The sequence below is a fragment of the Bos indicus x Bos taurus genome, chromosome 12, assembly GCF_003369695.1.
Source record: "Bos indicus x Bos taurus breed Angus x Brahman F1 hybrid chromosome 12, Bos_hybrid_MaternalHap_v2.0, whole genome shotgun sequence".
In the NCBI taxonomy this organism is placed as follows: domain Eukaryota; kingdom Metazoa; phylum Chordata; class Mammalia; order Artiodactyla; family Bovidae; genus Bos; species Bos indicus x Bos taurus.
Genome location: NC_040087.1, coordinates 51,851,224 through 51,864,835, shown reverse-complemented (window position 1 = coordinate 51,864,835; position 13,612 = coordinate 51,851,224). Strand labels below are relative to the sequence as shown.

At 37.3% G+C, this 13,612-nt stretch overlaps 1 protein-coding gene across 18 annotated transcripts in view; it reads left to right on the top strand.

Annotated features, from left to right (window-relative positions):
* MYCBP2 (MYC binding protein 2, E3 ubiquitin protein ligase) overlaps positions 1 to 13,612 on the top strand; it is a 270,681-nt gene that overhangs the window by 213,480 nt on the left and 43,589 nt on the right. For 12 of the 18 annotated variants that reach the window (XR_003513823.1, XM_027557733.1, XM_027557737.1 and 9 more), the window contains 2 exons: positions 8,691 to 8,792; positions 11,676 to 13,319. Coding sequence is in view for 17 of the 18 variants with exons in the window: in XM_027557733.1 (XP_027413534.1) it covers positions 8,691 to 8,792; positions 11,676 to 13,319 (1,746 nt within the window). In the remaining variant the exon portion in view is untranslated. The remainder of the gene's footprint in view (positions 1 to 8,690; positions 8,793 to 11,675; positions 13,320 to 13,612) is intronic. The other 6 variants (XM_027557742.1, XM_027557739.1, XM_027557734.1 and 3 more) reach the window with 1 other exon arrangement.

The window sequence follows — 13,612 nt, the reverse complement described above, 5'->3', positions numbered from 1 at the left end:
TATTCTACCATTTACGTTTTTATTTCAAAATTATTTAAGTAGACTTTAGAATTGGTGGGTAATTTGGCAGTAAGTTTCTAATGGACTGAGGTGGGAAATTGTCCCCTTTTCTTGAAAAGGAATTGAATGGAAAAGAAAAGGAATTGCCCATTTTCTTCTAAGAATATTGCATTCTTAATTTTTATTACGGAGAAGGCAATGGCACCCTACTCCAGTACTCTTGCCTGGAAAATCCCATGGATGGAGGAGCCTGGTGGGCTGCAGTCCATCTTCCCTCATTTCTTTTGAAAACATCATTTTATTTATCCCATTGCCTCTGACAATATCTCACACATCACAAGCATTCAGGGAGTATTTATTGATTGTGAATGCATAAGATGATCACTTCTGCAGTGTGAACCATGAGTTTGAGATGCTGTGTTTCTTGTTATCTTATGATCAGTATTCCAGAATTTATTCATAATACATCTTCAAAATAGAGAAGGAATTTTTCCTTAGTAATTAAATCCAGCTTAATGTCGTGATGTCTAGTAATTCTAAGTTTATACTGATGGAATTTTACACAAGATAATCCAATCGAAAAACTTTTTCACAAGACTATGTTTAACATATGTATTTTCTAGCTGCTGCCCAAGAAGCTAAATAATTTGCTTTTTTGTAGAAAAAAATGTCAAATAGAGCATTAAGACAGTTCACCATTTGTCAGAGATTTTAAACATATATAATATAGTTATCATACTTTCAAGCTCAGCTATGAGAGTTCTGTGTTACTTTGCAACAAGACTTTTTCTCTTATACACATTTGTCACATTGTTAAGTGAGACAAATTTTGCTAAATGTGACAAGAGTCCGCCTGAGTATCTGCATGCATACTGATTAGTGTTTGAATATACTACCATTTACTAAAGCACTGTTATTTACTTACCTAGCCTCCAATGATGTAGTGATGGAAAGACTTTAAGCTCAGATTTCCTCTCCAACTCACTAGCTTTAGTTAGGTTACTTCACATTTCTAGAGCCCTTTTTAACTCATCCATAAAATGCAATGCCTGATGGTCATTATCTCTGATATATTGCCTTTTGATGCCAACATTCAGCATCTCTCACAGTCCAAAGCAGAGTGGGGAAAAATCACCATCTCAGACAGGGCATTCTGTTCTCTGTGGAGTGAGTGTCAGGATGGGATTTGGAAAGGTGCAAAGGAGGTTTTTTAGCTACTGCTCCACACATTTTCATAGCTTAACTTCATTATTTGCTTTGAGATTAATTCTTCATATGGTAACACTGTAACCAGATATTAGTATTAAAGGCAGGTTTATTTCTGAGTCTTAGACTTCATCTTTATCCTGGACTGCAGTCCCAGCCTAGAATCTATCCACTTGTTTCCTTGTCCGCTGTGAGCTGTGGCATGGATGGAACACTTGACTTAGGAAGGAGACCTGGGTTTTAATCTGTCTCTTCCCTGCAGTTAGTTTTGTGACACTAAGCTGATTTCTAAGATCCTTTTCCTCTTTATAATTTTTATCAAGAAAAATTAAAGGATGATATCAACAGATTTTATAAAATCAAATAAGCTCAATAAAATTTTTCATGCTTGAGCCCATAGCATCTGTCACAGGGGCCAATATATATATATTTCAGTATATTTCAGTTGTACTCTAATGTCTCTAGCCTCCCTACACATCCTTGTCATTTCAGTCCTGGGCCAGAATTTATTTTCATTCCATGTCACCTTCTTCTCGGTGGTAGGAAAGTCTGGACCCGTGTTCCTCTTCCTCTTCTTCGGCCCTGATGAAGTTCATTCTAGAAGCTTAATCCCCAAAGAATGCTGCTGCTGTTTATAGGACGGTGTGCCTTAGTGCATCTGTTTGCTTTCTCCTGACAAGATCTGACCTTCTGTCTCTCCCCTTGCTTCCATCTCTGTCTTGGCTACTAAGTTTATTCTACACTTCATTCCCATTTTTCTTCAGATGGGTCATTTATTCTTCCATCATCTATTTACCTTTGTTTGTTAAGTATCTACTCTATGCTAGGCTATAGGGAGCAATAAGTTAGAGAAAATATCATCACTAATCTTCTGGAATACTGTCAAAGGCAGCCATGTTTTTTTTTAAATGACATTATTTTTTAAGTCTGCAGGAACAAATATTCACAGGATGCATTGGAAACACAGGAGAAAAGCTGCCTACTCTTCCAGGAAAAGTTAGAGAGGTTAGAGCTACTGTTGCATAGCAAACCACCCCAAAACTTCCTGACTTAAAATGAGCACTGTTTAGCTCACAGTTCTGTGGGTTGGCAGAGAAGGCTGGGCTCAGCTGGATAGGTGTAGGGACCCTGCCTGGGATTCTTCATGCATTCTTAGGTCACCCAGGTATTTTTGCTTCAGGGGTTAGCTGGCCATTGGCTGGCGTGAAAAGGATGATTAGGCCAAGTGTTTTTTTTGTCAGTCAGTGGGTTAACCTGGGTTTGTCTGCCTGGACATTGCAGGATTCTGAGACTTACACTGACACAGCATCACATCTGCCATCCTCTGGTGGTCAAAGCAATGCACTTATATTCAAGAATGGAGAAATAGACTCCACTCCTTGATTAGAGTTGCTTGCTGCAAAGGGGCGTGGATCGGGATGGGAATAATTGTCACCGTATTCTCAAATGATTGATTAGATATGTTAAGTTTGAGATTCCTATTAAATCCAGTGGAGATACCTAGTAGAGATTGACACATGAGCCTGGGGTTCAGGGGAACTGTCCGGGACACATAAGTTAGGAGTTTGTTTGGCTTATAACAGAATAATTTGAGAATTGTTATATACACTTAAAGCCCTACGGATGGATTAAAGCAGCAAGAAAGTGGGTGTAGGGAGAAAAGAAAGGATGCCTAAAGACTGAACCCTGGGAGCATTTCAGTGTTCTGACATGGGAAAGAGGAGAAATCAGCGAGAGAGACTGAGAAGTGGCCACAGAGATAGGAAAACCAAGCCAAGTGAAGAAAAGTATTTCAAGGGAACAGTGATAATCTGTATCAGATGTGGCTGATGTGTCAGGCTGATGTGTCAGTCAGTGAGGACTGAGCACTGTGGATTTAGCACCGTGGAGGTCACTGATGATAAGAGCAACTCCAGTAGCGTGAGCTTCAAGATAAAGAGGGGAATGAGAAATTGAAGATAGTTATTATAGATAAGTCTGTCATGTTTTACTATAAAGGGAAGGAAAAAAATGAAACCAAGACAGAGGACGTGAGATCTGGAGAGGTTTTTGTTTGGTTTGGTTTTTAAGCAGGGAAAAGGTAATATTAAGGTTGTTTTTTTTAATGAGAATGATCCAATAAAGAGAAATATTGCTGATGCAGGAGAGAGGAGAGAATTGCTGGAACAGTATTCTTCTGTGGAAGAGGGGATGGGATTTAGCACGAAGTGGAAATGTTGGCCAAGTAGGAGCAGAAATAGTTCATCCATCAGAAGAGGAGAGAAAAGAGTACGTAGTGTTAGCAGCATGAGAATCTTCTCCATTTGTTTTTTGTCTTGTCTTGTTTTCTCAGTGGAATAGAAGCCATCATCAGCTCAGAGTTAGCATGGGGAGAGTGCGTTGGTGGTCTGAGGAAAGAGGAGAACATATGAAATAGTAATAGCTAGCGCATGGCAGTCCTTTACTACATAACAGGCACCATTTTAAGCACTTTGAAAGAATAAGCTCATTTGATTATGTTCAAAAACATGATTCACATAAGGAACTTCATGCAGTGGTAGCTTAGAGCGTTAGTGTCCTAATTGCACTGTCTTACACTAGAGAGGGTGGGGCCACATCATGAAGGTCTTGTAAGCCATTCTCAGTAGTTTAGACTTAATACTGTGTAAAATGAGTAAAGTGTAAGAAACAGATGAAGGATTATATAGTTCTGCAGAATTTTAAATAAAAAGAATGATGTGATCAGTCTTACATTTGTGAAAGATAACTGAAAATATTATGAGAAGGGTTCTGGAGAAAGGGACAGTGTTAGAAGCAGAAATTCCAGAGAAAAGCTGAGTAGGGCTTAAACTAAGGTAAATTACAATGGGAAAATAGAAGGAACACGTTTAGAAACATGTAGGCAGTGAAATTGTACAGGACGTGCTAAAGATAGTTGGAGGAGCTAATCTAGAATGATGTCCAGTTTTCCTTTGTTTTGGAAGATTATATGCTTGAAAGTGAAAGTGAAGTCGCTCAGTCGTGTCCGACTCCGTGGACTGTAGCCCGCCAGGCTCCTCTGTCCATGGGATTCTCTAGGCAAGAATACTGGAGTGGGTTGCCATTTCCTTCTCCAGGGGATCTTCCCAACCCAGGGATCGAACCCAGGTCTCCTGCATTGCAGGCAGATGCTTTTTCCTCTGAGCCACCAGGGAAGATTATATGCTTACCTGATACCAATACACAGAATAAAAAGAAGATTTTAAGGAAAAAATGAGTTCAGTTGGGTATACTGAACTCCAGAATACTATAATATAATTTGAATAAATATTTAGCATTTCCATAACTGAAGATGGCATTGTTGACTAACAAGTTGATAATACATCATTACAGATTTTCATGCATCTTCCTTTCTGCATTTTTATCATGGATTAATGTTATATTCTAGTGAAAGGCATATTTCTATTTTATCCTAAGGTTGAAAATTTTGTTCTAGTTTTATAATTCATTTAGTATACTGACATTTAGGTAAACAGATTTTAGTTTCAATTCTGTGTCTTACGCTCTTTTTCTTTTGACACATTTATTAAGATTATGTATCCTGTTTGTGCTTATTCGTATCTATATTTATTTATGTATACGTTTTTCAGATGTAGAAAGAAATCTAGTTGTATGAATCTTTCGCAAACAGTATAAGATTGTGTCATGTTTGCAGTGGAATGACAGGGACAGTGTTCCTGACTTTCTTCACTCAATTTGAACCTCAGTAATTGTACATTTGCATTTTTCTCTGAATAGAACTACAGATATTTTGACAGTATAGACTCTTATGACAGGCAGTAAGTGGTTAAGCATAACTTACAGTTCAGATATTCTGGAAATTACTTATTTTAAAGCTATTTATTTTTTTAAAAAGTTAAAAAGCAAATGAATTGGTTATTGAGGAGACAATATATAAATAATAGCTTCAACCTAGCCAAAAGATGTGAACAATCAAAATATATGCAGATAAGAAATAAGTATAATTAAGTATAAGTATTATTCTTACATCTGTCTATTGATGTCCTGGAGGGTTTAAAATAAGGTGATAGTGATGACAATTGCATACTCAAGCTAGCAGTTGTCTAGACTGACAACTTTAGATGCAAATCCACTGGGTATAATCCAAAGAAAACAAAAACACTTATTCTAAAAGATACACGCACCCCAGTATTTGCAGAAGCATTATTTATAATTGTCAAGATATGGAAACACCCTGGGTGCTAATCAACAGATGGATAAAGAAGATCATTGCTTCACTGTTGACTCAACACTGAAGGAATATATGCATGCATGCTCAGTCGGGGCCAACTCTTTGTGACCCCATGGACTGTAGCCTGCCAGGCTCCTCTGCCCATGGAATTTCCCAGGCAAGAATATGGAGTGGGTTGCCATTTCCTTCTTCAGGGGATCTTCCTGACACTGGGATAAAATATATGCTCCTTTTTAAATCTAAATGCTGATAGGTGCCTTGATTCTTCCAGTGTATTGTCCCACAGTTTGTCTTTGGCCAACTGAAATGCGAATGCTTTATTTAAAAAAAAAAAAAAAAGTTAAACTTTTATTATCATTAGCCTAGGGAATAAGTTTTTAAATACAGATTACAGTCAACTCAGAGTTTCTGTGACCAGAGAATGAATGAAATATTCTAGGGGATTTGATACTTGGGATTTAAATCAAAGAAAATGAAGAATAAATGACATGTAAAGAACCATATTGTTAATAAAGGAATATTTGATACCAAACAACATTGACTTCAAATGAGTACTGGAGAAAAAAAAATCCTGCTTTTTAACTATTTTGTTTTAAGGATTATTCTCCTTAGTTAACTATATTATGCGTAAAAAATCAAAAGCCTAGAGAGAGTAATTTAATAATTGGTTGTTTTATCTTAAAGCAAGATAAAAAGGTGCATGATTAATCTTCATCAGGTGTCTAAAAGCTGATCAATTTTTTCTTCTGTGCATAGGTAGGAATGTTTCTCTTCAGATTACTTCTGTTTTTAAATTGAAAGATAAATCTTTAGTTCAAAGTATTTTGCTGCTGCTGCTAAGTCGCTTCAGTCGTGTCCGACTCTGTGCGACCCCACAGACGGCAGCCCACCAGGCTCCTCCGTCCCTGGGATTCTCCAGGCAAGAACACTGGAGTGGGTTGCCATTTCCTTCTCCAATGCACGAAAGGGAAAGGGAAAGTGACACGACTCTTAGTGACCCCATGGACTGCAGCCTACTAGACTCTTCTGTCCATGGGATTTTCCAGGCAAGAGTACTGGAGTGGGGTGCCAGTGCCTTCTCCTCAAAGTATTTTAAACATGGGCAAATTTTGTAACATTAAATGACTAGAAGTAGTGTTATGTGAAATCGCAGGTTACTTTATTTAGGCATTTAATAGTAACCTTTTTTAGACTTTCAAAAAATATTTGTTTCTTCTTGTTCACTCTGAATCATACCTATTCTCTTTAGGTTTTGTAACGTATTGAAAAGACTTCAAGCATATTTTGGCTTCAAAACCTCCTCCAGGAGTTTGTCCTTAAACCTCTAACATCTTATCCTACAAGTGTCTGTATATCAATAGTTTTGTACCTTTATGTTATCGGTATTTTTAATTAAGATAGTCTTCTAATTTCTTGCTCTTGTGTCCCCTTGCTAAACCCAGTCTTCACAAATTTTAGTGACCAGGCTATGAAACTGTGTCCTTTCATGGGCAGTTTGAATTGCCCTTGAATTCCAGTCAAAAACTGGCACTCGAACTGACATTTTTGGGGAGAGTTGCAGACTGAGTATTAATAGCATAAGAACTCCTTTTGTAGAGTCTGATACCTTTGAGTTTTATAGACTTTAAAGAGAAGAATGCTCAAAGATACTAAAATTTTAACAGCTGTTTAACTTAGATGAACAGGACTCGATGGCATGTGGGTCCATCCCTCCATCCACTCCTACCATTCTCTCCTGAACCAGCTTACAAGGGGTCTTTGCAGTTGTCCTTATCGACCGATACCACTCTAGTCAGTCTTTGACTTTTGTTTTGCTAAGTTCAATTGTCAATTCTAAGATTTCATGTTAATTGCTCTGTTGGCAGTGTTTAACAGGATTGCTTTTTCTTTCTCCCTTGAAACACCTTCTTCCTTTTCCTGAGGGTTATCTCCTACCTCAGCTGTTCACCTCTGACCTCTTTCCTATGTCCTCCACTCTTCTGTGTTTCTAGGAATGTCCAGGTTTGTATTCCGAGGTCTCATCTAGACCTCGCTCCCCGAGTGGTCTTATCTAGGCATGGAGTATTACCCAAACATCTGTGTGCTTACGACTCCCAAGTTTATCACCACTCCGTCTAGGGTATATGTGTTCATTGGCTTTCTCCTTTTACTGGAAGATAAGTTCCATAAGAGCAGGGACTTCATTTCTATTCATTACTTTTTGCTCAATTTCTAGGACATTATCTGACACATAATACATACACTGTACCATATATAGGACATTTGGCTTATGAATAGTTCATCTTTTATCTTGGCCATAATGATGAATCGGTCAACCATTACTTTTTCTCTTGAGATAAGTGTGTATTCATTTTTTTATTTCAATAATATTAAGAAACTTATCTCCTTATTACCTGAATTTGTTTCAGCTCAGTTGATTACATTTAACTGCCATAAATTAAAATTTTAAATAGTGGGTTAATTTTCAGATTTAGACATTTCTTTTTGAAGCATACTGCTTTTGAAAGACCACTTTAAAGGTTCTGTTAATTCTTTGAAAAATATATATATTTTTTCATTTTAAGGACTTCATTTTCTGCATGGTGAATCATTAATGTGTGTAACATTTCAGTGACTTGTAATTTTTTTTTTTTTTGCTTTGTTTGTGTTGTGAGACATTTTATAAATAAAATTTGGTATCTCAGTAATATGATTTACAAAACAAACGCTAAATATTGGAATTGGCACTAGTAGTTTTTACTGAAGATGGGCTCAGAAAAGTAGTCGACCGTAAATGTCAACTTGGGTCCATTCTGAGATGCAAACTGGAAAAATTATAGTCCTGTGTCCATACAGAAAGCCAGAGGACAATAGGTTAAACTGTAAGTAACGTGTTTTGTTTTTTTAATCTCAAACTGTTTACCAAAAAAAATTACTTATAAACTTTCATTTATAAGTAAGTGAGCACCAAATTAAAACTGAATTAAAGAAAGATTAGTCTGAAAAGAAATGCTCAAATTTGATTTATCAGTGCTGTGACTGTTATTTAACTTTTAAGCTAACACATTTGGCGCTGTCGTCATTAGTCTAAATTAATTAATTTGACCGTTGTTTTCAGTTTTTAATTTTAGAGAGATATAAACTTATTGAAAATCTTAGCAGAATATGACATTTTTAATAGCAGTTAATAGTTGCGCATACCATTTGAAATGCTTTGTTTCTGCTTGTGTTCTCTGCTAAATTTTTTTTTTCCATTGAATCTGTGCTGCTTCTTTGCCAATGTTTTCCACTATAGAATCTCCATCTCGCAACCTTGCTTCTCGTGAGCGCATTTACAAAAATTATGGTGTAGCTGGGCCTGCCTCTGCTCTCTCATCTCTGTCTCACAAACTGAAGGGTGGGTATGCGTGCCTCCGTGGATGGGCCATTCTTAATGAACATAGGAGCTTTCAGGAAAGAAGTTTTAGTTCACTTCAGTCATTTTCATCTCATTCCATTTAAGATTAAAGTTTATCATTTTATTTAAACTTGATATTTTGGGGTAATTTGTGATGTATTTGTTCAATATTGTATTGATTATCCTAATTGATATGCCTGTTTACTATATCTGTAGGTTAAATAGTACTTTTGTTTAATTTCAAACCTGTATGAGGTCTTAAATAAAATAAGTACATAGGAAGAAATGCCTTTGGGGAATTGTAAAGCCCTTTTGACTAGAACAAAGTGGTATACGTGTAAGCCTCGAGCACATTGTGATCTGTAAGAATATAGTGTCTTATGTGACAGGTTAGTCTTAGACTCATTTTTCTGTTATTTAATGTAAAAATAATTTTCCTGTTTTAGTTTTTTTATGAGAAACAGTTTGATAATTTAAGTTTTTTAGTTTACCTTTGTTTTCAGAGCCATCCTATATGGCTTGAGTCTTCCTTATATTTTCCTTAGTCACGTAATTTTAGAAATGTTTAAGCTATTGACAATTGATAAAATGTCAGACCATTTTAAAATTTGCTTTGGTCTTTTAAAGTACTGTATATTCCTAATCACATATTTTTGTCTTAGAGTGATATTTAATTTAACTTTTAAAATCTTGTATTCTTAAAAATGAGTAAAACAGTTTTATATTTCTCCTTTTTACAGTTGACAGTAATACTATATAATATTATAGAATAATTGTAGAACCTGCTGTCTGTAGTATATAGTCTTATGTAACCCATAAGGAGTATATACTATGGCATATCATATTACAGTAGAGTATTATGGGTACATTATATTATAGAATGATATTATATAACCATTTATTTATGATTTTGGCATAAATGCAGATTATTAATGAATTAATATTTAACATTTTTACTAATTTGTTAGAATGTACTAAATTTTTATCCTGTCTTGTATTATTTTTTCTTCAGAATTCTTTTGAGATTAAGGAAGTGTCTATTATCACTTAAGTTTACACATGATAAACATGAGCACTAAACAAAATTAAGTGATGAATGTGAAAGTATTTATGATCTAAAGCTTTTGGCAAAGTGTGTTTATATTTAGTGATACTTAAAATAGCCATATGACCATTTTTAGTAATACTTACTGCATGCCTCAAAATTTTTAAAACCCAAATGAAGAAGATACACATTAGTTAGTTAGTGTATGAGTTTACCACATTTAGCTAACTTGACATTTTTTTCCAATATATGAAATATATTTTGGAAAACTAGCTTTTTCAGCAGGATTGATTTATAATTTGACAAATATATGTCAGGAAGAAATAATTGTGCATTAGTTATGCACCTAGACTCCAGCAGGTATTCAGCTGTCACCACTTAACAGATCTTAAAAAAATACTCGCCATTACTTGAAGCATAGAATTATGATATAGAGCAGCCCTCACTATGACCCTCTCTATATAACAAGCAGTGTTTGCTGGCATGTGGTAAATGGTGTTCCTGATATTTGAAAGAGTCTATTGTTTAGCCAATCACAGTAGAGATTTCCTTTGTGAGGAACTGTGCATCATTAATTAGAAAGCACGCCCCTTTCAGAAAATTCACACATTGATCTTGTAGAGAGAGATGCCAAGTATAAAAGATTAATTACTTATTTGCTTGGATTCACCATTATGTATGGTTTAGCTTATGAAATAAATGTGATGATGAAGGCATTTCCATCATCAGAGTGACAAAAACGAGTCAGTCACTCAGAATTAGTGGCAAGGACTGGGCTGATGTCTAATTCTACCAAATACAATATTTGGCTTATAAAATCTGACCCTTACACAGCAGTGGCTGCTGTCCCCTCTGCCCTGGGGTGGTGCTAGCCATAATGGATTTTCAGAGAATCTGAAGATTGTGACTAGTAGAAGGGAAAAAAAACTAAGAAAATAGGAGTTTATTTACTCACTTAACAAAAATTTATCAAACACTTATTGTATTGACCCATTCTTGACATGGCATCAGTGAAAGGGAGTAACAGACAAAAATATCAACTTTTGTGAGCCTTCCATGAGGAGGCAGATTCTATGGCAAAACTCTCTTGACAGATTAACCAGAGCATGACTGTACACACACACACATGCAAGCAAGCCCCAAAACACTTTACTACTTTTATCCAAGTTTGTTCATTTCCCTTTAAAAAAGAAAAAGAACGAACTGCAATGTAACCAGTTAACAAATTCTTCTCAATTTACTAAGTATCCTTTTTCAAAAAATAGGAATACTTCTAGCAAGATTTATGGATTTTCAGTTCTTTTGTGCCAGTTGAGTCACTTTAGTCAGATTGCTTTCCTCCTAACAATAATATCACTTGCAGTAATGGCAGGAGTTTTGATATTAGGCAGGAAAGATAATCTTGCAGGCTGTACCACCTCCCGACAGCAGAGACATCCTTGCTGTAGTGCCTCTAAAGCAAGCATGAAACAGTAGGAGCGAGAGACACCGAAGGAGGGCCAGGATGCTGAAAACAAAAGGTGTCCGTGTAGAAACTCCTAGTGCTTTGCTTGGGAAAAAGCGAGATTATTTTTCTTCTTGTCCTTTTTCTGTTAGCATTCATATGTTAGTAATAAACTATTCTAATCCAATCATAAGAATATTAGAAGTATAAAATGGAATTGAACTTTGTTGAGAAATCGTTCCCCGTTTCCCTTTTTTCTTTAATTTTTAAGTATTTTTGTCTGTGAAAAGCAACACAAATTTTGTAAGTTATTTTTTATTTCATGGTTTAATAGATAAATCATCAGTAAGTTATAATTGTATTAACAAATTTCACTATGAAATGGACCATACAGGTGACCGAGGAACCATCTCAACATCTCCTAGACCAGTCTGTACGTCAGGAAAACCGGAACTGTCCTCCAAACACAGTAGAACACTCAAACCTGATGGACGTATGAGCCGGACTACTGCTGACCAGAAGAAGCCAAGGGGTACAGAAGGGCTATCGGCTAGTGAGTCTCTCATGTTGAAATCTGATGCTGCGAAGCTGCGGTCAGATTCTCACAGTCGGTCGTTGTCCCCCAACCACAACACCTTGCAGACGCTAAAATCTGACGGGAGGATGTCTTCTGGCTTCAGAGCTGAGTCCCCAGGCCCGGGTTCTCGGTCATCCTCTCCCAAGCCAAAGACGCTCCCAGCCAATAGGTCTAGCCCATCCGGTGCTAGTTCTCCGCGATCCTCCTCACCACATGATAAAAATCTACCTCAGAAAAGCACTGCTCCTGTTAAGACGAAACTCGATCCTCCCCGGGAACGCTCCAAATCGGACTCTTACACCCTTGATCCAGATACCCTCCGCAAGAAGAAAATGCCCCTCACAGAACCTTTGAGGGGGCGATCAACATCACCAAAACCAAAACCAGTACCAAAGGATTCTAAAGATTCCCCCGGATCCGAAAACAGAGCTCCCTCTCCCCACGTGGTACAAGAAAACCTCCACAGTGAGGTGGTTGAAGTCTGCACCTCAAGTACTTTAAAAACCAATAGCCTAACGGACAGCACCTGTGATGAGAGCAGTGAATTTAAGAGTGTGGATGAAGGTTCAAATAAAGTGCATTTCAGCATAGGAAAAGCACCACTGAAAGAGGAACAGGAAATGAGGGCATCCCCCAAAATAAGTCGAAAATGTGCTAACAGGCACACCAGGCCCAAGAAGGAAAAATCCAGCTTTCTCTTCAAAGGAGAGGGATCCAAACCTTTGGAGCCAGCCAAACAAGCCATGTCCCCTTCCGTGGCTGAGTGTGCCCGGGCCGTCTTCGCCTCTTTCCTGTGGCACGAAGGCATAGTACATGACGCCATGGCTTGTTCTTCTTTCTTAAAATTTAATCCAGACCTTTCCAAAGAACACGCTCCTATAAGAAGTAGCTTAAACAGCCAGCAACCTACAGAAGAAAAGGAAACCAAATTAAAAAATAGACACTCGTTGGAAATATCGTCAGCACTGAATATGTTTAATATTGCACCTCATGGGCCAGACATATCTAAAATGGGTAGCATCAACAAAAATAAGGTGTTGTCCATGCTGAAGGAACCCCCCCTGCATGAAAAATGTGAAGACGGGAAAGCCGAGGCCACTTTTGAGATGTCCACGCACCATGCGACGAAGTCGAAGTCGCCGCTCCCCTTGACGCTGCAGCACCTGGTGGCTTTCTGGGAAGACATCTCTTTGGCCACTATCAAAGCAGCGTCCCAGAATATGATTTTCCCAAGTCCCGGTTCTTGTGCAGTCCTCAAAAAGAAAGAGTGTGAGAAAGAGAATAAGAAGGCAAAAAAAGAAAAGAAGAAAAAAGAGAAGACCGAAGTCCGGCCCAGGGGTAATCTGTTTGGGGAGATGGCCCAGCTGGCGGTAGGAGGGCCAGAGAAAGACACCATCTGTGAGCTGTGTGGGGAGTCTCACCCGTACCCAGTGACATACCACATGAGGCAGGCTCACCCAGGTAAGCAGTTACGGAGTACACATAAGCACTTTGCGTAAAACACAGATGCGGTAGCTTCTGACTTAAGCTGTTCCATGAATTACCTTAAAATACAGGGACACTTTTGCCCAGAATTTATAGTTTTCTTAGAATGTAATTTTTAAAGTGCTTTATCAATACAGTGTAAGTTTTGTGGAAAATAGGTAAAGAAATTCTAATACTGCGATGGCAAGGCAGTTTAGTACTGTTTCATTTTAGTGTTATCACATTCTGAGATATTGTTAACTTTTAAAATATTTTACATTTTACCCAAA